The sequence below is a fragment of the Aplidium turbinatum genome, chromosome 2 (genome assembly GCF_918807975.1).
Source record: "Aplidium turbinatum chromosome 2, kaAplTurb1.1, whole genome shotgun sequence".
NCBI classification, from domain to species: domain Eukaryota; kingdom Metazoa; phylum Chordata; class Ascidiacea; order Aplousobranchia; family Polyclinidae; genus Aplidium; species Aplidium turbinatum.
Genome location: NC_137473.1, coordinates 6870435 through 6893815, shown reverse-complemented (window position 1 = coordinate 6893815; position 23381 = coordinate 6870435). Strand labels below are relative to the sequence as shown.

Here is a 23381-nt window from a genome sequence, read left to right as displayed (position 1 = left end):
TTGCCTTGTCTTCCTCAAGGTTACCGTCTGCATCCCATGCAACATTAGTGTTAACATAATGATTATTTTTAGAGCACGACGGCAAGGGATTGACACGCCTTCATATGTTCTTTCTACTAACTCGATTGCGGAAGCAGATGCTCCTAAGCTATTAGAAGTAAAACTTTTAACAACAAGACTAACACAGCTCGATTGTTCAAAAATCTTCAGTTTCAACTGCTTTGCAATGTTTTCACTTGCATGACTGTTGGTAGATCCAGTATTCAAGACAGCGTTGACAGGTGTACCGTTTAGCTTGATACGAAGTATAGTTTTATTGTCGAGTTTGAAACCGGAAAAAACTTTCATAATTTTAAAACCTAGCAATTAAGCTGAGGTACTGCACTTTCGGCATCCGGAACTTTAGAGCGGCACGCACGTTCTTAAAAAATACCCTTTCTTTGTGCATTTGAAGCACCTGACATCTTTGGCTCACAGTTTTGGCGCGCATGCACCTTGTATCCGCAAAAAGAACCACATTTTAACTGCCACTGCTGTTGCAATGTCACTATCAGGACTCATTCCACCGTCATTACCCTGTAGACTTTCTAATTGCTGTAGAATGAGCATGAGGATTGTTTACTATTGATGCTGCTGATTGAAGACCATTGTCGAGTTGCTCCGCATTCTTGCGAGCATCTTCTAAGGCTCGCGCCTTGCCAAACAAATGTTATTGCTCCAGATTTTCGCTCTGACGATTCGAAGTCGAGTATATTCCGCGAATAAAAGCGCCTCGATTTGCTGCTTGCTTGCACAGAGCTGCCGTGACTGCCTGAAAGTTACATTGATGCTCCCCCCGCCCCCCGATTGTTCCTCGACCTGACTTGACGTCCTCTCAGTTTTTTTCCCCTTTTTTTAAATACAAAGAAGTGTTTGCAATAAACTGCCGACTGAGGTGGATGCGGGCACGAAATTAAGACGTCTTGCAAAAAGCAAAAACAGCCAAACTGAAACGTCAATGACAAAAGAGAATTCACTACAATATTACTTGACGTTTTATTTAGTTTGGTTTCCTCCGTCACTTCAGGCAGCGGCTCATTGCAAACACTTCTTTCTATTTTTGAGTTGCTTCAGTTTTACAAAGCATGGTTGAGAGAAGGTGGCTGATGTTTGAGTTTATGGCTTTTGTGTTTTGAGCAATACGTTTAGTGCTGTATTAACTATTGATTTGTATGTTATAGTTTTGTTTAAATAATGAGTTTGTTAAACCTTTCCATAAGATTTTTTATGTGGTTACACGATATCCAAAATACGGGGTGATTTCTTCGAGTTTCATAGGCTCTCTGAGAGGTTATATGGGCCCAGAAATTTATCTCGGGCTCGGAACCAAAAGTTAACCCTGCACTTCATTGTCAACACTACTGTATGTGGTTAATAACATAGATGTGTAATGGTTAACAACCTAACTCCTAATGACTCACTTTATCAAATTATTTAGTTGCACCGGGCGTTGGAATTGTGGGGGCAAACAAGACTTAAACTGCCGTTGCAACAACGCATGCGTAGAGAAGATTACTGATGTATGCCATTGCCAATCTTCCTGTCAACTCTACCCTTCTAACAGTGTGTTTGGTGATCCCTGCCCTGAAACTTGCAAATACATCAACATCACATATGTGTGTAAATCCCGCGAAGGTGAGGTTATGATTCAATGCTTTTAAATTTTTTTTAGTATCCCTAGAAAAGTAGAAAAACAGTCTTCTCCTTGATGCTTTTACTTGTGTTTTCTTCCTTCGATATGTCTTTCAGATGCATTCATCGTTTACTATTTTACAAATATCTACTTTTGGAGTCACAAAGTATGACTAGTTTAATGAGACCTGCTTTGATGTGTTTTTATTTTCAAAACTCTTCATCGACCTTGTCCACGTTCTTGAAATTACATGTCGGTAAATTCTTTAGAGATTTGTCGATATGAAAGTTGCAGTGTTCTCAGTTCAGTTCATAGGTTGGCCCTGGAATCAATAAAACTTAATACGTATTTTATACATTTTGCTGGAAGCTAGCAATATTACCAGCACATGCTGAAGTTATCATTGATTAATTGGATCAGTTCACGATCAGTTCCATTGTTCTAACATCCTCAAGCAAAGCTCAACCTTACCACGTCTTCGTGGTTGTTATAAGATAAGGTGTAGTTGCTGTAATACGATGGCCTAAATATTCCTTGTAGACGTACTGGCAGTTAAACTAGACCGCATAGACTATAAATTAAATTGTGAAGGCAGGCTGCTCAATGGTCTTTGCAGTAAATTGCAATTATGTTGAAATATTTTCACTTTAACTATGTCAGCCTCAGATTAATCTCCGCAAAACCCATGTTCCTACTACCCGAGGATGACAAACAAGCACAAACGACTCCAGCACAAAAACAAACGCCATCATGATAAGTGTTAAACCGCTCAAGTGTTGTCAAAAGTTGTTTTGACTATTTAAGACAAAAAAAAACATTATTGTAATGTTCAAGAAAATGAAGTATCTTCTGACAGAGGTCAAATCCACAACAATGCTTGATATGAACGACTGGGTTACATGTCTTGTAATACAAAGAAATTTATTTTTTCACCAATCAGTTCAATCATAATAAATAGCTAAAAATCGATTTCCATCATCTAGAAGCTAGATCATCTTCAGTTAAGCTTGAATTCAGAAAGAATTTTTTTTTTTAATTGAAGATGATCTAGCTGCTAGCTGAAGATGATCTAGCTGCTAGCTGATCGAAATCGATTTTTAGCTATATGATTGAACTGACTCGTGTTATAATAATTTTTTTTGCATTATTGTAATGTTGCGCGGTTCCTTTGCGGCTGTTCACCTTGACCTTGTCAATATGCTTGGAATTAAAACATCATACACGAACAAATAAGAACACAAACCTGCAACTCAGACTTCAACATCAACTAGAACAGCGGTTCTCAACCGGGGGTGCTCAAAGCGTTTTCAGGGAGTCCATGAAATTTTGAAATTTGTAGCATGAATGATAAGTCACATTTAAATATTAGTCATGTTTTATTTGTGTATTACAGTGATTCGGTTTCACGAATTAATATAGACTGCAAATGAAAATAAAGAGGGATCTTTGTACAGGTCTGAAAAATTCTATTTATTTGGTAAAATTTATAGAAAAACATCAAAGCAGTAAGTTAAATAGATTTCTGATTTTTGATCCTGTATGCCAACATTAATTAACTTCGTCAATGCCATCAATCGTCATCAGTGCGTCGCGAGTTCAGCAAATTCTTCTAAGTGTGTCGCTTCAAAACTTATGAAGGATTTCATGATCAGATCACCGCTTCAATGCGTGATGGAAATCTGCAGGTAAATCTGCATTTCTGCAACACTGTTTTTGCACTCTGCAATGCCTGATGCAGATTTACCTACGAAGGATTTGTTTCTGTTAGGAGACGCGATAAATTTCTTCAGAGGTTCGTGACCTCTTCGAGAACACCAAAACTGGTCTGTCAACACAAAAAGGTTGAGAACCATTGGACTAGAACATACACGAGAAAAAGGCAATTTAAGCGTCCAAATTACTTCGGCACTCAGTCGATTGGACTGGAATCCGCAACACTGCCAGTCTGCCAAGGAGGCGGATTTGAAAGCGACTAATTAATTATTAGGGTGGATCAAAAAATCCAAAATTTTTATTTTTTTAAGCTAGTACATCAAAAAGGTGCGTAATACCCATAATAACATACCTGCAAATTGTGTTTTGGTTCTGACAATTTTTTGATCGCCCCCCGCAAGGTTTTAATTTTCCTAATATCGGGTTCGAGAAAGTATCCCACAAAATTGGTCAAGGGCATAAACACAGTGTGACTCACTTATGCGCTTTATGATGTCATAATAAGCCACTTGTGTTTAAACAGATACAATTGGCCGTTTTATCACCTTGGCTAAAATACTTGTTTGAGTGTATCTCAGCAATTAGCCAATGCAACATTTGATTCTTCAAAAGAATTCTAGATATACTGTAAAAGAAGCTTTATATGACAATTATTGGAATTTGCTTGCACTGCAGGTTCCACATAGTTTAATAAAAGTTATCTGCGCTTCTTACAGATTAAAAGACAGTTAACTTAGACTTGTACCGGTAACCCTACTGGGCGATGTCCTAGTTTCATTATTACTTGGTGCTTCCCTTCATCAATCTTCAACATTCAGCATATCAGTCTGACTGCACTGATGTATGTAGCGTTGATCTGGCGATGCGAATCCCAGGATGCTTGAATCACTCAGACACTCACGATGGCTGGCTACAGCTAATTAATGGAACCCTTAGCGTCAGCGATAACAATCTGTATGAGAAACTGCAAGCATTGGTTAGTATGTTCATTATCCGTGTTTATGCTCCAATGTAGTTCGCAATAAAATCACACTCATCTTGCAAAGATGGAGCTAGACACATTCACCAAATGATAACCACATTACGACATCTTAGTCAGAAGCACAAGAAAACTATCGACCCAGTTATGCACCGCAACTCATACTTTGCTCATCCGGATAATATAATTTTGGCTATGATAACTTACCATCCACCACATTTTCGAGAACTAGGCCTGCGTAGGGTGATGAAAGCTACCCAGACAGCAAATCAGTCGTTTGTAACATTGATTTAACCTCTGCAGACATTGAATCAATGTCAAAAACGACTGATTTACTGTCTGGGTAGAGCTGCAAAATCCAGCGGAAAAATGTGAAAATTTAAAGTTTCCGCAAAGCTTAATTTTGATGCACTGAAATATTTCAAATTGATTAACAAGACAGATCTTCCTACCACGGAGCCTCCTGTAATTAAAACAATGGCGGATGCTGAGCTCCGGCAATTCATCATGATAGATGTGACTCCCACTCTATTTTTTCTCAAATTTCCATGTCACACGCAGGCTGTTGAAAGGATCGTGAAGCTGGTTACCAACGCATCTAAAGCAGTTTGTGGACCGAAATATCGAGACGGCTTCATTTGTGCCCGAATTGCTTCTCGTCAGTTAATGCCAAGATTTGAGTCTAAATGTGACTCTACTCACTTCAATTTGTAACTGTTTATTATATTGCTTGCAGTCTTTGTATGCATGAGCGCATAAATTAATAGGAAGTGACTTTGCGAGTGGGCCACCTGTCAATCCTATCATACAAAGTTTAAGCTTGTGAGTCTATACTCGGCCGGCCATCTGATGGTGAATGGCGTTTACCTGTTACCTGTTGAAATTGCTGGTGGTCCATCCGCCAAGTCACTTTAAAATTAATATGCTGAAAGAGGGTGAAGTCAAAGCTCTTAATACACACATTTTCATTGTATTTGGTGTCATATTAGAACCTTTTGCCATGTCTACATAGCGAGTTAAAATCAAAAAAAAAAAATTGCCATGCAGTTCTTGTATGTAAAAGTACCAAAATTTGTATGTCGCGAGGGGAGATCAAAAACTTGTTCAAACCTCTTCAATTTTTTGGTGTCCGACGTTTTCTTCGTAAACAGTTCTTCGTAAAACAATTCTTCGTAAACTTAATTCTTTGTAAAACAATTCTTCCCAAAGCATTTATTCGTGCATGCAATGGAGATTTGATGTATACGAAGAAATGCTTTATGAAAAATTCTTTTACGGATTTCATTTCACCAACAACTGTTTACGAACAATTGTTTTACGAAGAATTGCTTACGAAGAATTGCTTTACGAAGAATTGTTTACGAAGAATTCGCCTATAACCAATTTTTTACACTGTGTTTTGGTGATATATTGTCAACTTTTGCCATATCTAGCTCATTAAAATTGAGAAAAAAAAATATTTTTGCAACTTTTGATCCACCCTACTAATTATGATGCCATAGAAAACGCGTAAGTAAAATACGAATCACAAGTATAAGTTCAAAGGGCAAGTTCCCACAAAAATTAAAAGCCTAAAGGTACGGTTCTAATACATTACACCAGTAGTTCTCAAACTGTGCGTCGCGACGCCCTGGTGCGTCGTTTCAATTTTCCAAGGGCGTCGCAGAAGAGTTTTGCTTCGTAGCTGAATTCAGTTTATCTTATAAAGATGAGGTTAATCCTTTGATTAGCAGTTTCAGTTGTCATCAAAGTTGTTAACTTCATTAAAACACGCCCACTGAAGTCAAGAGTTTTCAAAAAACTTTGTGGAGAAATGAATGCAGTGCATCGGAGTTTGCTCTTTTAATTTTCATCCAGGTGGCTTTCGCTTAGAAAATTCTTTGAACGCTTCTACGAATTGGTGGATGAACTTCAGGCTTTTTTGCAGCAAGAAAATAATCCACTTGCAGATTGTTTAGCTCAGAACAATTTCTTATTGAAATTGGCTTACTTTACTTGTGTGATATCTTCGCCAAACTGAACATTTCTATGCAAGGGCCGAATAAAAATGACATTTCAGATAAAATTGCAGCATTCGTTAAAAAGCTGCTATTGTGGAAGGAAGATATAGTAAACCTGTCTGGAAGCTCTCGATACTTCACTTTCTTGTCCAATTTGCTTGAAAAGAAAAGTATGACGCTGCCTTCAAATTTGTGAAGCATATTTGGGCAACATTTGTCCAAGCTCGAGTCGAAATTTGCAAAATACTTCCCGAAAAATTTATCAAACTACGAATGGATTCGTGATCCTTTCGTCCAACCTACTCCACTATCTTTTACTGCATAAGAAAAAGAACATTGACCTTTCTTGTGACAATTCCCTGAAAAGGATGTTTAATTCAGGAAATCCGGCAAATTTCTGGATTTCAATGAATGGCGATTATCCAGCTTTGGTGAAGAAAGCACTACGAATTATTATCCCATTTGTCACGTCATATTTATGTGAAGCAGGATTTTCTGCCTTGGCGGTGATAAAAAGCAAATTTCGATCACCTATAAACACTGAAAGAGAAATGCGGGTGGCAATTTCAAAAATTCTCCCAAGATTTAATGAACTTTGTAAAAACAAACAAGCCCACACGTCACATTAAATAATATGCATTGCTTTTTGTTGTTGTATCAACAAACAAAACTTTCATAATAAGTAGGGCCATTTTTATTTTGACCTAAAAAAAATTTTTTTTGACTTTATTTTTATCAAATTTTGACTTTATTTTGACCTAACGAAATTGCTTATTTGTAGAGGGCACAGTTCTTCGTTGAATTGATACCAGTTATCCAAACATAACATTTTGTCGATTTCAGACCCAAACGTGTTCAATAAAAGGGGCTTGTTCAGTAAAAGTTTGCCTTAATTGTAATGCTTGTTTTCGCTCCAATCCAGCTTGATGGCGTTTACTTTTCCAGTGTCTTTCAATAAAATATTTTTTATCGCACTTCACTATAAACTCACAAAAATAGCACCTTAAATCACCTCCGGCAGTTGCATTAAATTCACCAGGAAAATCTCGAAAGATCTGTCTAACTTTTGCTGAAGACGATTTAGCTTGCTTGGCATTTTTGTATTACAGAATGTCAGTAGGCTATTCCTAAAATCCAAACTGTTGATCTTCGAAAAGATCACGGACGTTTGTGAAGAGGAAGTGTTTTATAAGAATTATTTAAATACATAACAATGAATAAACAATGGACAATTTGTGATAAAAGTTATTGTTGATCCAAGTGGGCATTGTGATATATTTCCTGCATTTATGGGTTAATATGGTTTAATTGTGTCGCCGTTCCTCATTTACAATGCTTCCACGAGGATTTTGACAAAAATTACTCTCAAGAAACACAAAAAGTTTGTCAAAAGCCATAATTTGACAAATTTTGACTTTATTGAAAATTTTGACTTTAGTGTCAATTTTGACTTTATTTTGACCTATAAACTTCTTAGAAACAGTCCCCTAGGTGCTGAAAATAACTTTATTCTTTGATTCGTGGACAGACGAGGTCCTTAAAAAATTTTGACTTTATCGACTTTTGCGGGCCCTATTAATAAGTTTCCTCATTAACTTTTATTTGCTGGTGCGTCGCAAGTCCAGAAAACTTTTCCAGAGGGGTCGCAACAAAAAAAAGTTTGAGAACCATTGCATTACACGAATACGAGAAATGAGCGATCGAAGCGTTCGTTGAAAAGCGAAGTAGGCTGTTTGATAGCCCTATCTGCCTTTTGGTTAGCCTACATATTGAGTTAAAAGAATGCAATTGCATCGAAATTTTGTGCAAAAGGCTTATTTCAGTTACAGTCTTCGAAATTAGCATATTTTTACTTCGGCAAAAACGTTGCCGAGGCCAAATGGCAAAAGTTGAAATTGCCTCGGCAATTGCTGTGAACGTTTATTACGAAAAAATTGTAGGCTACCACAACATGTAAAACGAGAAGCAAAAAATATACTAAAGTAGTCTATCAAGACCGCATTGTTTGATTTGTTGTGATGTAATAATACCAAAAGTAGCGATAAAGCGAGCAACGCGATACGCACGCTGTTACGATAATTCATGTTAAATAACTCACGGGGGGGGGGGGAATATGTTAATTTTGGGTTGATTCAACGTTCGAGTCAGCACAAATCGATTTAATTTTCCCGACCCGGTTGTATTTACGTATTGCGTAACAACAACGCCCTATAAGAAATTTACATTAGTTTTACATTAATTCGACATCTAGCGACGTTGAATTATCATAAACTAGCGTTAATTCCTCAACCAGGTGCCGGTAACAAATTAACAGCTCCCTGCGAGATGATTGCCTCGATTTACGTTTACACTAACACAATTTCGGCATAATTGGAATACTGCGAGCAACACAAATACTGTTTGATAAAGAACTAGTCCGAATCGGAATCATCAGATGCTGCATCGGAGGATGAGCTTGTCTCGTCAATGCATAACATTAAAAGCAAATGATCGCCTACTTCTGCCTTTTGCAAGTTGAACGCGCCTTGTTCACGCTGGCTCTATCGGACGCAATGCCTATCAGTCGGCTGTTTTTCGGAAATTCGAAGTTCCCCTTCAATACGCTTCGTCGAATGCATCCTTCAAACCTTTCGCATTACGGTCCTCTGGTTCCTCGACAGATAGCACGTGACAGATAGGTTTTCCCAAAGAACACGTCTTAATGACGAAAACTTCTTTTTGTCCATAGTTTTGGCATTTGACGACCCATCGTACAAAATACTGAAATATTGCTTGCTTTTACTGTTTAAAGGCACAGTAACCTCGTCTTGCAGTAATGCGTTGAATAAAAAATGAATCATTTCTCTACAAGCCTTATCAGTAGAGTATCCAATTCTCAAGTCAGCATTAAAAACGTGTTTTTCAAATTTATATAGTTCTTTGTAAAATTTGAAAGATTTATTGTTCAAAGCCAAGAAATTGGCCATTTGGAACTTTTTCATGAGTTGGTCCCGTTGCTGCAAATTTTGTACTACTTTTTTAACTGGGCCCGTAGCTTTTCTAATTCCGATTTGTTTCCGTCATAAAATTCTTTACAAATTTTGCAAAATACTACACTAACTTTTCCTTCGGTCCCCTCTGTTTCATAACCTATAGCAGGTAAATTCCACTTTTTAACTGATCTTCCTTTACCATGATTTATATTGGCAATGACACTGGTAAAGAACAAGCATTCGATGAAACAATAACTTTTGCGTAACAATTAAGCCAGTATTTATAAGGTTGCCAACTTTTTTATAATTCACATGAGCATTGTTAGCGCATAAAATTGCACCTGTTGTTGTTATGCAATCAGACATGGACTTCTAGAAGTCCATGAACCAGACATCTATCATAAACCGCAATTAACAAAGCTCACTCTAAAGGTTAACGCGTTAACCTATTACTTACATGTATTCGACGTCTGTTGATGTTGTGTGGTTCGTTGTGAAAGCGGCGCGATCGTTTCTGATACAGCTGGACGAGATAACGGAAGGCGAAGCGCGATAAGGAGTAAATGCTTACAATAATTTGACGTCTACTGGCGTTGAATCAATGCAAATAGGGTGATATTTCTATGAAAGATTCAATTTTCCCAGCTGGGCACGTGTCTAAGCGCCGGCGAAGTAGAAAGTAACCCAAATAAAAACATCAAGCAATAGTAAGATTGAATCAACCTCCTAGTCTGGTGTGATCTAAGAAAATTAGGGTTATTTTTGTTATCTTGTGGTCCTTACAAGCGCTCGTGTGGCCTCGGCATTTTTATTGCCGAGGCTAATGTGCCATTCATGCATCTGCCTCGGCAATCACCTCGGCAATTGCCGATTGCCGAGGCTAATTTCGAAGACTGAGTTAAGATATGTGCATTGTGCAATGTGCTTGTCCTCAGCTTAAAACTCTGGTTAGGTTGTCTTTGCATTACCTCATTATTTGCGGTTCTTCTTTTTTATTGTCGCACTTGATTCCAAGCTTTGACTGCATCTTGCATAGAAAGTTACCAAGATTCTCTGTTGTTTGCTGTGTGTGTTAGGTGTATGCAGTAGCGCACCCAGAAAAAAAATTAGGAGGGGGGGGCTAATTTAGAAATGCAGGCCGAGTGATTTGCGACAATAGTGACAGTGACAATAGGTCAACGCCCATCCCTTTGATTAATACAGTATTTAAAAGCACTTACAATCCATCGGTTGCTGATACATCAGGATTCGTTCTCTCAATCAGACTAGAAGTTGACCTAGTGAACCCCATGCTCAGGTGCGGATTTAGGAGTTTCTTTCGGGGGGAGGGGAGCAAAAAATTAAAAAATCAATTAAAAAGAAAGATAAAGCTTTGGTAGAAAGTTTGCTTTGTTGAACCATAGAGAAATAAGACATAGTAACTTTAGCGGGTTTAGCATACTTTATTTCACACAAAATATAACATAATTAAGAAATTAAAATAAAATAAACTCAAACGTTTTCGACACGTACGTGTGTCCTCATCAGGAATTAAATCTGCAATACATAAAATGAAAATCGTAAGATAAATTTAACTATGCACTGTAACTGTAACGACACTCTGGACTGAAAGCACAAAGTGAACAAATGATACGAGAATGATTGCGAGTAAAATATGCGGTGGGAAACAGATCACGTGAGGTGTAGACTACAGGCATTGGACAAAACAATTAGAACACACACAAAAGGAACGATGAGCCACAGGCGAATAACTGCCGGTTGAGAGACGGATTGTTACGTTAATACGTTTGATTCTTAAGGCTTCCATGATCTTAGTCTGAAAATCAGATCTGCCTCGAGAGATTATTTTAAATTGGTCGATCGAGACATTGTCAGTGCACGTTTCACAAGAGGCGATGTGCTCTTTAATTGCACTTTTAGTTGTTAGGTTTGGGTTTAAGTGCTCCTCGGCCCTTGTCAACAAATGTCTGGTTGACATACCAATGTATGTATGGTTTGCGTCACGCAAACAACTAAATTTATACACAACATTTGAAGAAAGAGCAAAGGGGGTAGGCGACTTCAGTTGAAAATATTGGTGCACTTTAAATGTTTTATACACAGGATGAATGTCATATGAAAATTTCTTTTTTATAAGTTTAGCTAAGTTTTTCGCAAAAATTGTTGAATCTTTTCCTTGAAAAGGTATTGTTACGGCCAATCTCTGTACAAATCAAACGTCAAATAAAACCGTTCAAGTCTACTGAATATTACGTCATGGAAGTTGCTAGAAAATGTGCCAAAATTGCACCATCATTCATAGACTTGTGTCAAACTTGTTTGGACTTGTTTGGGCCTGTTTAAACAGGAAATATTACATCAGCTTTAAACACCTGTTGGAATGACTTCATAATTGTCTTTCATTTATTGCGTCACAGTTACTTTCTACGTGAATTTGAGATATTGATATCTATTCTGGTCATTCGTAAAATGATTGTTTGAAAGTTGGCCGCACATTTAACTGTTGGCTTAGTGCTTGCTAGCTGGACAAAAGTTCCGTCTTTTATCCAAGTAATCTGTTGTGTAGTGACAGTTTAAGTGGTGTAGGCGTTGCACCCCCTCGTTTTCGGTAGCCTCGGGCTAATTTTACAGGAATACACTGTTTGAAAAGAAGTTCAAGTGTGTGTTTCTTCGGTCATTATATACAGACGAACGGATTAGGGAACTTTATGTTAAAATTTTCCCAAGAAGAGATTATGGTTTACCGCTGTGACCAGGTATATTAATAAAATAATTAAAATCTACTTCTTCAGGCGTGTCTTTTGGTTCATCAGCCATGAAGGTGTTTAAAACTTTATTGAAAAAGTGAGAAGGTTATCCATTTAAATAAAACATGTTTTTTAATTTCTTGATTTCTTTCTGAAATAACTGATCATCAGAACACACCAAACGAGCACGAGATAACAGACACAAGATTAAACCAGATTTTGTTTGTTTGTTTATCTTTATCCTGCATTGCGGGAAAGCGGACTTGAGCGCTATGCATCGGTGTACGCCTTCCGACATACACCTGACCCACGCTGCAACCGACGGCAATGTCTGTTTCCGGTTGTCTAATCTTCTTATGATTTAAATTTGGTACTACCCATTACTCAAAATCGATCACTGTGTAAAGGCAATTATCGTAAAGTTTCTTGCCTAGAGAAACAACAGCAAGTGCGGGTGGCTGGAGTCGAACATGCAGGCTTTCGACTGTGAGCCCAACGCGCTAACCACTCGGCCATTTCCACTTGCTAGGGCAGGGGTTCCCAAACTTTCTGTTCATCGGTACCCTTTGGTCAATTTATAGATTCGCTCGTGTACCCCAAAAATTGTCTCATATTTTTGGCTTTAGAAAGTTTAGATAATGCAACAAATTAACAGTAGAGCTGCATTAGAAGACTGTATACATGATATTTTGTACCAATCAAAGCACACAAAGTTATTTATAACAATGTAATCCAAGGTTAAACAAATACTACAATCAATCAAACAAACAATATATCGGCTGAATAAGCCCAGCAATCCTAGCTAATGTGATGGATGAGCCTGCTTTTTAGCAACAAGCTCATTAATACGAGGTGAAACATTAGCAACAGCACAACGAAGATCATGTTCAGGTGGTTTGAGCTGTGATCTGTTTTTTTATTTGATTCCAAGCAGCACTGAAAATGTTGACTCACACAACCATGTTGAAGGAAACAACAACAATGCATGAATAGCAGGTTCCGCAATCTTTTGGTAGTTACTGTAGTTGTAGTTAAAGCTTTTACTGGGGTGAAAATGTGACTTACTAAGGAGTTCTTAATCTCAGGTCTTCAAATTATTAACATCATCAGGTGATAATAAATATTTTAAGGCAGATTAGAAGTTATGAAAAGAATACTGTACTTAATCTAACGTACCCCTTGAAAAGAGCGTTATAATTCAAAAGCAAGCCAGTGTTGGTAGGTTTTCGCCAAATCCAGGTGTCAAAAGAATTGCGTTTAATTTCAATTTTAACATCTAAAAAAGCGATGGTATCATTGGATTTTTCAAGTGTAAATTCGATATTTTTATGTTGCGAATTTAAAAGGTTTAAAAATTTTGAGCACGATTCATCATCATCAAAAATGGCAAAAATATCATCAACATAACGTAAATACAGTTTGGAATAAAAATGCCAGTGTTGGGCCCAATGGGGAACCCATGGTGACGCCATCTATCTGTTTGAAAAGAAAAAAAAAGACAAAACAGATATGAACAATGATACTACGACACAGCTATTTTCATCAATTGTGAATGTTTAAAAAATAAATTTTGCTTGAATAAAAATTGTTAAGCATGCAAAGTAAACTTGACATCTGGTTTAAAACCCTGTAAAAACTTATACACTATACAGTGTCCATGACTAATTGGGTATTTGTATGTTTACAGGCTTATATGGTAATTGATTGAAATTATAATGAAAACTAAAAACTGTAAAACAGCCATTCAAGGTTTCAGATTGTTTCAACTGACATTTGGTTCAACGTTGGTTGCTCAGTCAGCTGAATCAGCTCCAACAAATTTTGCTATTAAAATGTATCTAAAGTTGAATGAAAGAAAATAACGGAGTCTGATCGATGGATAATTTCAACCATAATAATAATAAAAAAATATTCCCACTTCCTTCCCCCCCCTCCCCGGGATAAGTTAAGTCCGGCGTGGAACTACGATCAGCTGTATCAAACTATTTGATGCGGAAGCATACAATTTCAACAATTCCTTACAAAATTTCGGGAGGGGGGTTCTTGGCCCCCTTCATAAATCCGCGCCTGTCCATGCTACTACCACCATCAGCATCCTCATCCCTACGTCCATTCTCGCAATCTTCTATAGATATCGACTTTTTTGTCATGTATGACAAAATAGAATTAGCTTTCCGTTTGCCAACACAAATAAGTGCGACAGCTTGAAACAAAACACTAATTTTGTAAACAGTAAATTTGATGTGGACGTTTTTCCTACTTACAAAGCATTCAAATTCACTCCGTATTTTCAACTAAAGTCCCAGACGCCGTCTCTCTGCTCAAATGTCGTATACAGTTTTAGAGGTCCGTGTGATTTGGCATTGAAGTACGGTACATCGGTATGTCCACCAGACATATGACCACGAGAGTACGGGAGCATCTGAACTTTAAGGAGTTAAAGAAAAGTGCCATCAAAGACCATATCATGGAGTGTTCTTTTTGCACTGGTCGAAAATCCTCTGCTGACTCAGTTAAAATTTTACGCAAAGGCAAATCCCAATTTGACACCAAAATTGACTGTTATGATAGGAAGCACTGTTAATCAAAAGCTACAACCCAAATTTTAACAAACAGTTATTTGCTGGAGGCGCGTCCATTCTCTTCAACATTTACTTGATGTATCACGTTCTCTGTGGTGCAAATTTTTTTTATAGTTATTTATTTATTTATTATTTGGATTTTGTTTCAGACACAAGTAGAATTGGTCCATAGCAGTGTTTTTCAACCTTTTTTGAGCCACGGAACAGTTTATGCATTAAAATAATCTTGCGGAACACCAAACGAAATTTTATAATGATGCAATAATATAAACAGCACAACAACAATTTATTGGCTGTCAGCTTTCTCAGTGCGATATCTGGGCCTGTTTGGATGAGCACAAAGCTGATATTCGGGCAGGAATTGCAGAAAGACAAACGCGAAGCTCTTCCTCAACAGTTCTCAATTTTTCTCGTTTTTTAACTTTTATAGCAGTCATGCTTGCAAAACTCATCTCACACAGATAAGTTGTTGAAAATGGAAGCAAAGTCAAAATAGCATTGTTTGCCACAATAGGAAACTCCTTGGAAGTCATCACCCAAAAACGTTCCAAAGGTAGATCGGAAAATCTCAATCTTAACGTGCGATCTTGTCTAAGTTGAATAAATTCTTCTTGCTCCTGTACAGTCATAACTTTGTCAAAAGCTGTTGCTGAGCTGTAAGGATCCCTGACCCAGTCAAAGCGTTCGGTAGGAGCAGAAGGGAAATAAAAAGACAGTTTCTCCTCGAGAGTTTTCAAATAATTAATACAATAATTTTTGATATTATGATGCAATAATTAAAACTTTCTTCGTTTCAACCTGAAATGCGCTGCTTTTTGCGATCGCGAGTGACCTTTGATCAGCCTTCAGCCGGCGAGAAGCGCTCGCTGTTGTCATGGCCTGTATTAAAGAACGCCATGAATAATAGCTAGGGGAAGGGAAGGTAATTTGATACACTTATAACATTTTTGCCTGTCAACTGAAAATTACGTGACACAAACTATTGATTTTAAGTTGAAATGAAAGTCTGATCCCTTACACACTTTTTAAAAACATTTTCACTTTTCTATTTTTGTTACTTTTTTTTTAATTGAAATTTTAAAAACGTCACTCAAATGGAAGGTAATTTGATACAGTAAAACTAATACAGAAATCCCCTTTGACAGCAAAGCAATAAATGAAAATTTATTATGTGGTTGGCGTGCTTGGGTGCAAGGACGACTGTTGAAGCCCATGTGTGCGGCGAAGCTTCTGCAGCGGAATGGACATGGGAAGGATCATTGGCTAGAGTTCTTATTCAAGGGGGGAGCATTGCGCTTTTCTCATTTTTTGACAGCAGACAGCGTGTAGGCTTACGAAAGCCTATATAATAGTTGTTTCTCAAAGTAGCAGGTCTTGTTAATAAAGAATAACTTATTAAAATCAACTAGATCAATGACAACATTTACTAGTCACAAAAAAGAATTTAATATACTGTATCAATTTACCTTCTCCACATGTATCAATTTACCTTTTTCAAAAAAAGTTATAAAATTCTGATTTTTGTATGCTCGGATGCACATTGCAGAAAAAACGTGACATGCCCTTGAAGCCTTATCAATGAACTGTCAAATGAGTTTGGTTTCATCTTTCAGAAACTTTTCTTTAATTTTCCAGACGAAAATAATCATGAGTTAAAAATTTTACGAAAATACTCAAAAAACACATTTTTGCAATTTTATGCCATAAAAGCACGAGTTAGCTGCATGGTGCAATTTTTGTAGGCAGTATTTTCACAGATCTTCCACCTAATAACAATATTTTTGACTAATATTATTTGTACACTTCTGTAGGGGGGGTGTATCAAATTACCTTCCCTTCCCCTATTTGTGCACATTAATTGTGTCAAAGGAGTGATTTTCGACCGGTGTTCCATGGAACACTAGTCAAACTAATAAATTTCTTGCGGAACACCTGACGATCTTTCACGGAACACCAGTGTTCCGCGGAACACCGGTTGAAAATCACTGGTCCATAGGATACAAACACACAAAGAAAACGAAATACAACACCACACAGAAATCGAGTAGGCCTAGCAGCTATCGGTACTACACAAATATTAAGCACAAGTTTCAGGCTGGAGAGCACGTTTACGATGCTGGAAGAAAGCAGATTGATGATAACACTCGGAATTCATTAAATGCTGAATCCACGTATTCGATGTGTTAAAGCAGCGATCAGTAAATTTATATATACTTTTACGAAGGAGAGCATGAAACGTCGTAATTTTGTTAGTTACCATCACAGAGCTTATACTTATACGTCTCGGAAGATGAAATGTAATTCTATAGCTGTTATTATACGCTACACGTAGACGATTGATACTGTAAGAAAAATATTTACACCACAGCTGAGATCCATACATTGGCATACAGTAGGATCGAAATAATACGTTTTTGACAGTGGTAGAACACCTGGAGAATCTTGCTCTCAGCATATTGCCAGAGCAGTAAAGTGACCGGAGCTGTCTTTTCATGTCTTCATCATCAGACAGCATGTTGTTAATCACAATGCCCAAGTACTTTACTGTCGTTTCAAAACGAATACATTCATCACCCAGATAAACAAACGGTTGGAAATCAAGTTTTAAGAACTTAGTTTTGAACATAACTCCAACAGTTTTATTACAATTAAATATAATGTCATGCAACATAGCATACTGCTGGCACACATCAATAATTCTTTGCAGGCCCTTAATACTGGGTGCAAAACAACATACATCATCTGCATAAATAATGTGATTAAGGCAGGAATTCCTAACATAGCATCCTACGGCAAGGTTATTCATCTCACACGACAAATCATTCATGTACAAAGCAAAAAAAATATAGACTTAATACACCACCCTGTCTCACCCCATTAGACACATGGAATGGCTGGGAGAATTGACCTCCCCACTTTACTGTCATACATTGATTGGCGTACCAGAATAACAATAGACGTACAAACAATATGGGAACAGACCGTTCAATCAGCTTTGAAAACAGCAAAGAGTGATTCACTCTGTCAAACGCTTTGGACGAGTCTAAAAATACAGAATACACAGGGGTTCCATGCTTAACATACTGAGAAATGGTCTGCTTTAGCAGGTAAACACACATATCTGTGCTATGCTTAGCCTTAAAACCAAATTGGTTGTCAGAACTACTCAACAGTGGCTCGATACAATGAAGAATAAAATACTCAAAAATCTTTGATATGATTGTAGCAATTGCAATTGGTCTATAGTTGGCAATGCTAGTAATGTCTCCTTTGTTACTTTTTACCATAGGCAAAATCACAGTATACATGAAATTGTTAGGCACAAATCCATGAAAAATACACATATTGAAGAAGAGACTGAGATACAGGAAAATTACAGGATGAGAATAGAGAATATGTTCAGCAGAAATCTTATCATGGCCAGTAGATTTATTTAAACATAGCTTCTTGCACAGCATTTTAACCACATCCACATTACACAAGTACTGATTACAGTCAACATAATGTAGTTGTATTTATGTAGTTGCCTTTTCCTATTGTAATTTTACCTTCAAAAAGTTAAAATTTATTGCGTTTTTATAAATACTTTCAGATTTCTGATAAGGGCTTAAGTTAAACCGAAAACGTTCGACTGTTAAAACTATTTGTAAATATGTAAAATATATTGTTATAATGCTCAAACCTGTTGTATTGTTGTGTCTTATTCATATCTAACCTGTAAGCAAAAGGTATAAATGGGGAACATACAAAAAATTCGTTTTTGGTGGTGGGTTTGAGGGGTCTTGAGCCCCCTTAGCCCCATGCTGGTCGCGCTACACCGTGTATGTTGGTATTTGATTTGTCGGCTTGTTGGTTTAAGTAGGTTAATCTTTTATCTGCCTTGGGCACGCTTCCCTTCAATTTTGCCTGTGAGAGACAGATGTTTTAATTTTCCTTTTCGCTGCACATGTCCTAAAAATTGAAGTTGAATTTCTTTGACATTTTTTTAGTAGATTCTTTATTTGCAGTTAGTAAAGTTTTACCTTTTTTCCTTTCGACTTACTTGTAGCTTGTAGAATGCTAGTTATGGCTGTGGAAAACCCGCGCAATTTTACAATTGATATAAAATAAGGTGCAATTAATCGGAAGACGAATAACTAACGATACGGTATGTTGCATTTTAGAATGTGACTTGATATAATATATATGATATGATATATGATATGATATGTTGCATTTTAGAATGTGACTTGCTGACAACGACTTCATCGTTGGAACAATCAACTTCATCGTTGGAACAATCAACTTCGTCGTTGGAACAATCAACTTTTCCGTTGGAACAATCAACTTTCCCGTTGGAACAATCAACTTCATCGTTAGAAGAATCAACTTCGCTGTTGGAACAATCAACGTTGAAACCATCAACTTCACCGCTGGAACAATCAACTTCATCGCTGAAACAGTCAACTTCATCGTTGGAACAATCGACTTCATCGGTGGAACAATCAACTTTGTCGTTGGAACAATCAAGTTTCTCGTTGGAACAATCAACTTCATCGTTAGAGGAATCAACTTCGCCGTTGCAACAATCAACTTCATCGTTGAAACAATCAACTTCGTCGTTGGAACAACCAACTTCATCGTTGGAACAATCAACTTCGTCGTTGGAACAATCAACTTCATCGTTGGAACAATCAACTTCGTCGTTGGAACAATCAACTTCAACGTTGGAACAATCATCTTCATCGCTGAAACAGTCAACTTCATCGTTGGAACAATCAACTTTGTTGTTGGAACAATCAAGTTTCTCGTTGGAACAATCAACTTCATCGTTAGAGGAATCAACTTCGTCGTTGCAACAATCAACTTCATCGTTGGAACAATCAACTTCGTCGTTGGAACAACCAACTTCATCGTTGGAACAATCAACTTCGTCGTTGGAACAATCAACTTCATCGTTGGAACAATCAACTTCGTCGTTGGAACAATCAACTTCAACGTTGGAACAGTCAACTTCGTCGTTGGAACAACCAACTTCATCGTTGGAACAATCAACTTCGTCGTTGGAACAATCAACTTCATCGTTGGAACAATCAACTTCGCTGTTGCAACAATCAACTTCATCGTTGGAACAATCAACTTCGTCGTTGGAACAATCAACTTCAACGTTGGAACAGTCAACTTCGTCGTTGGAACAATCAACTTCATCGTTGGAACAATCAACTTCGCCGTTGCAACAATCAACTTCATCGTTGGAAGAATCAACTTCGTCGTTGGAACAATCAACTTCAACGTTGGAACAATCAACGTCATCCTTAGAAGAATCAATTTCGCCGTTGCAACAATCAACTTCATCGGTGGAACAATCAAGTTCTTCATTGCAACAATCAGCTACATCGCTGGAGCCATCAGTTTTACCATTGCAACAATCAACCTCCACAAATTTGATTGGAAATACTGCTTTTTGGTTTGCAATTTCTTGTGGGATTTTTTTATGTTTAATTCTACTCATTGCTATTGCATGCGTATGTCGAAACAAGAGAAGGAAAGCTGGAAAATATAAAGTCAATTCAGGTGAATCCAATATGGGTATTGCCTTCTGCCACGACAGGAAAGGAAGTGGTTTCATTGAAAGCGATATTTTGCAAGCTGGCAGCACTACAAACAAAGAACAAAAGAACAGCAAATATCTTGATTCCCTCAATCACAATGGTCAATCTGTCGAAAATGACAATGCCGGTCAACAAGTAATGAAAGACAACGACACAAACACAACGAATCAGGAGACATAAGTGGTTTGGGACGAACTGAATGAAACGAAACGTAGGACTTCTTGACACTGTTCTTTTAAACAGTTTTGAGCAGTGGCGTATCCTGGGTGATTTTTCTAGGCATATTTTTGCAAATTTGCTTTAGGTTTTATAGCTTTTCTTGCAATTTGAGCTTTACTTAGCTGATAATTGTTAGAGTTGTTTTGCAAAACATGAGGTTTAGAACGCATCATGAATCCAATGTCTAAATTTTATATCTTATCCTGTATTGCAGGAAAGCGGACTTGAAGCGCTATGCAGCGGTGAATGGCCTTTAGCATAGACACCCGACCCGCTTTCTTGATGGTCTTTTAAACTACTGTGCTTAGGTTTCAAAGCGCAATGGCACAGCTTGCAGTAGGCTTCATCCTGACCAGCTGAAATAGGATTAGATTACCGACCATCCAACGGAAAGATCCCTGGTGCTCTGTGACTTCGCCAATGCCAAAATCTGACTGAAAACTTTGATACAGTATTGTGTTAACAGAAGAGTTACAGCATCTATAGTAGAAAGCCGCAAGGACTTAAACTATGAAGACCAAAAGAAAAAAAGCCAAAAATGCTAATCGGGAAACTAAAATAGGCCCAGTGGCCAAACAAAAATTGTCCGGCCAAACACTTTTTATAAAGGCCAAAGTCGAAAAAAGACAATCTGGCATCCCCGTCCACAGATAGTGATTTTTGTTTTGTGTGCAATTCTAAGTCAGCATGCCTTGGTCGCATTTGCACCAAAGTGTGGTAAAAGAGCGGCGAGTGGGCAAATTGCATTATCAACGGCATGCTAAGCTTACCTCAGCATGCAGGGTTGCCAAGATCAGAAAAGTTGCCAGAGTTTGAAAACGAAGAGTTGTTTCGAATATTGAAATTAAGAGAGAGAAGAGGTTCTGCTATTAACATTTTCCGTTCTACGCCTAAATTCGTTGTTCTAAAAGATGTCTGATTTCATCAGAATTGTAAGGCATGCAGTCCATGTCATGTCAGTCCTTGCATGCATGGAGAATACGCCACTGGTTTGGTGTCAAGTAGCCTACTATATGCATAAAACCCAATCTGGCATTAAGTTTTTAGCACTAGCAGTTCTTCTGTCAATGTGTTAAAATCTAATTGCTTGACTGAAGCTTATTCGAATTATAAGCTACTGACAACTTGAGAAGTTGCTCTATTGATAAAATATTTTCCAAAAACATAAAAAACGGAAATCTATTTAGAAAATAAAAATTGTTCAGTCTATGTCCATTTGAAATAAAATATTCTTTTGATGTATTTCGATTTGATCGCAATTTCGTTTCAACCAAAAGCGCAGCATGTTCATCCATTAAATCTTTATAGCCTTCAAAATGTGAGTGGCTCAAAAAAGCAAACACTTAACATGATGTGTGGCATGTGGTCAAGTAACTTACCAGACTGTTGTGTTATAGCCTGTATCTCACAAAAGTGGATGTAATTTGTCAGGTTTCTTCTCTTTTAGTGGACTACAGCAGGAGCTACAGACACGAAACATAACAACGTAGCACGTTAGATTGGAACTGCGTCGTTGAATCATAAGAATAAGCAACATAAGAAATTAATATTGGGCTAAGCTAAAAAAGTTAAATGGTTGGTTGATTTTGAACCATTATCCACAGACTGAAAAATCCTTGATAGGTTATTCCTGAGAAAGAGACAAGAACTCAGGGTGTTACTGCTCGTTTGCATTCATCAAATGCTGACATTTGCACAACAATCTAACCTCGTAATTTATTTATTAACCGTTAGAAGGTTGGCCTCCTGGAGTCTTGCAGTCTTGCTCAGTTTTTTTTGGGGTGGGGGGTCTGTCTATATGAGTGTCTTTATGAGATATTATGCTTTAGGAGTGATTTCTCTGTTATTTTTTAAGGCACGGTTTCCAAATTTGAGATTCTCTTTGTAAAATTATTCACGCTGAGCATATCCGAAAATTAAAACTATGTGAATATTAGAACTGCTCGTATACGTTGAGATGTTGAGGTGACTTACGACTTTTGGATTATTTTGCGATTGGGTGAGTTTACGCATTATTTTTTGGTAGTGTAATGAAGAACATGCATTTGCAATGTTGTGATTAATTTTTTTTTTACATAATCTCAATTTGAATCTCTATTTTTCATGCAAAATAATATAATAATGCAAAATAACATATAAAGAGAATATGAAATATTTCAGAGGATGTGCTGACAAATGCCTTATATCTCTCAATTTATAACCTTTATTCGCTCAAAATTTCAGCCTAATAGAGGTAAATAAAAGTTAAGAAAAATCAAGAAATCTTGTAGTCGCAGCCTCAGTGGTTTTAGAGATACAACTGTTGATACAAAAACGTTGAATTGACAGCCCCCCCCCCAACATTCAAAGGGGTTAAGAATCGTTTTCGCTTTCGTAATAGCACTTTCAGGTAGCACATGTAAAAAAGAAAATTTAAAGAATACGTAACACGAACAAATAAAGCAAACTCCGATATTATCAACACGCATAAAAATTATATTTTGAATAGATGGTTACATAAAATCGAAAGCTGCAAGCCTAAATCTCAGACTGGTGTTCTGCCACGATTTTCAACAATATAAGCTACTGGTACAAAATTCAAGAAAGGTGAAGTAGGCTATTTGTAAAAGACAGCAGTTTGATTATAGACAAATCTTTAATAAAACGACTAAATGTCAAGTCTTTAATTGCGGTAACGCTAGTTGAGTGCGCTCTTGATTAATTGTTATGGTTTGTTTTATGTCGCTTTACAACATCTAATCTTTAGCATCATCTTTTAGCGACAGTCATTATTATAATAGCCAATTCAGCGGCACCTAGTGCATGAAATAATTCACAGACACCCAACTCAAACAAGCGAAAATTTCACTTTGTCAATTTGTTTGTTTTTGTTTGTTTATCTTTATCCTGCATTGCGGGAAAGCGGA

At 37.3% G+C, this 23381-nt stretch overlaps 1 protein-coding gene across 1 annotated transcript in view; it reads left to right on the top strand.

Moving 5' to 3' along the window:
* The window catches only part of LOC145765481 (uncharacterized), a 35449-nt gene extending 12809 nt beyond the window's left edge, over positions 1 to 22640 (top strand). The window contains exons 4-5 of the mRNA XM_082577307.1: positions 1478 to 1674; positions 18887 to 22640. Coding sequence (XP_082433433.1) covers positions 1478 to 1674; positions 18887 to 20436 — 1747 coding nt within the window. The 3' untranslated portion in view covers positions 20437 to 22640. The remainder of the gene's footprint in view (positions 1 to 1477; positions 1675 to 18886) is intronic.
* Positions 22641 to 23381: the final 741 nt, after the last annotated feature.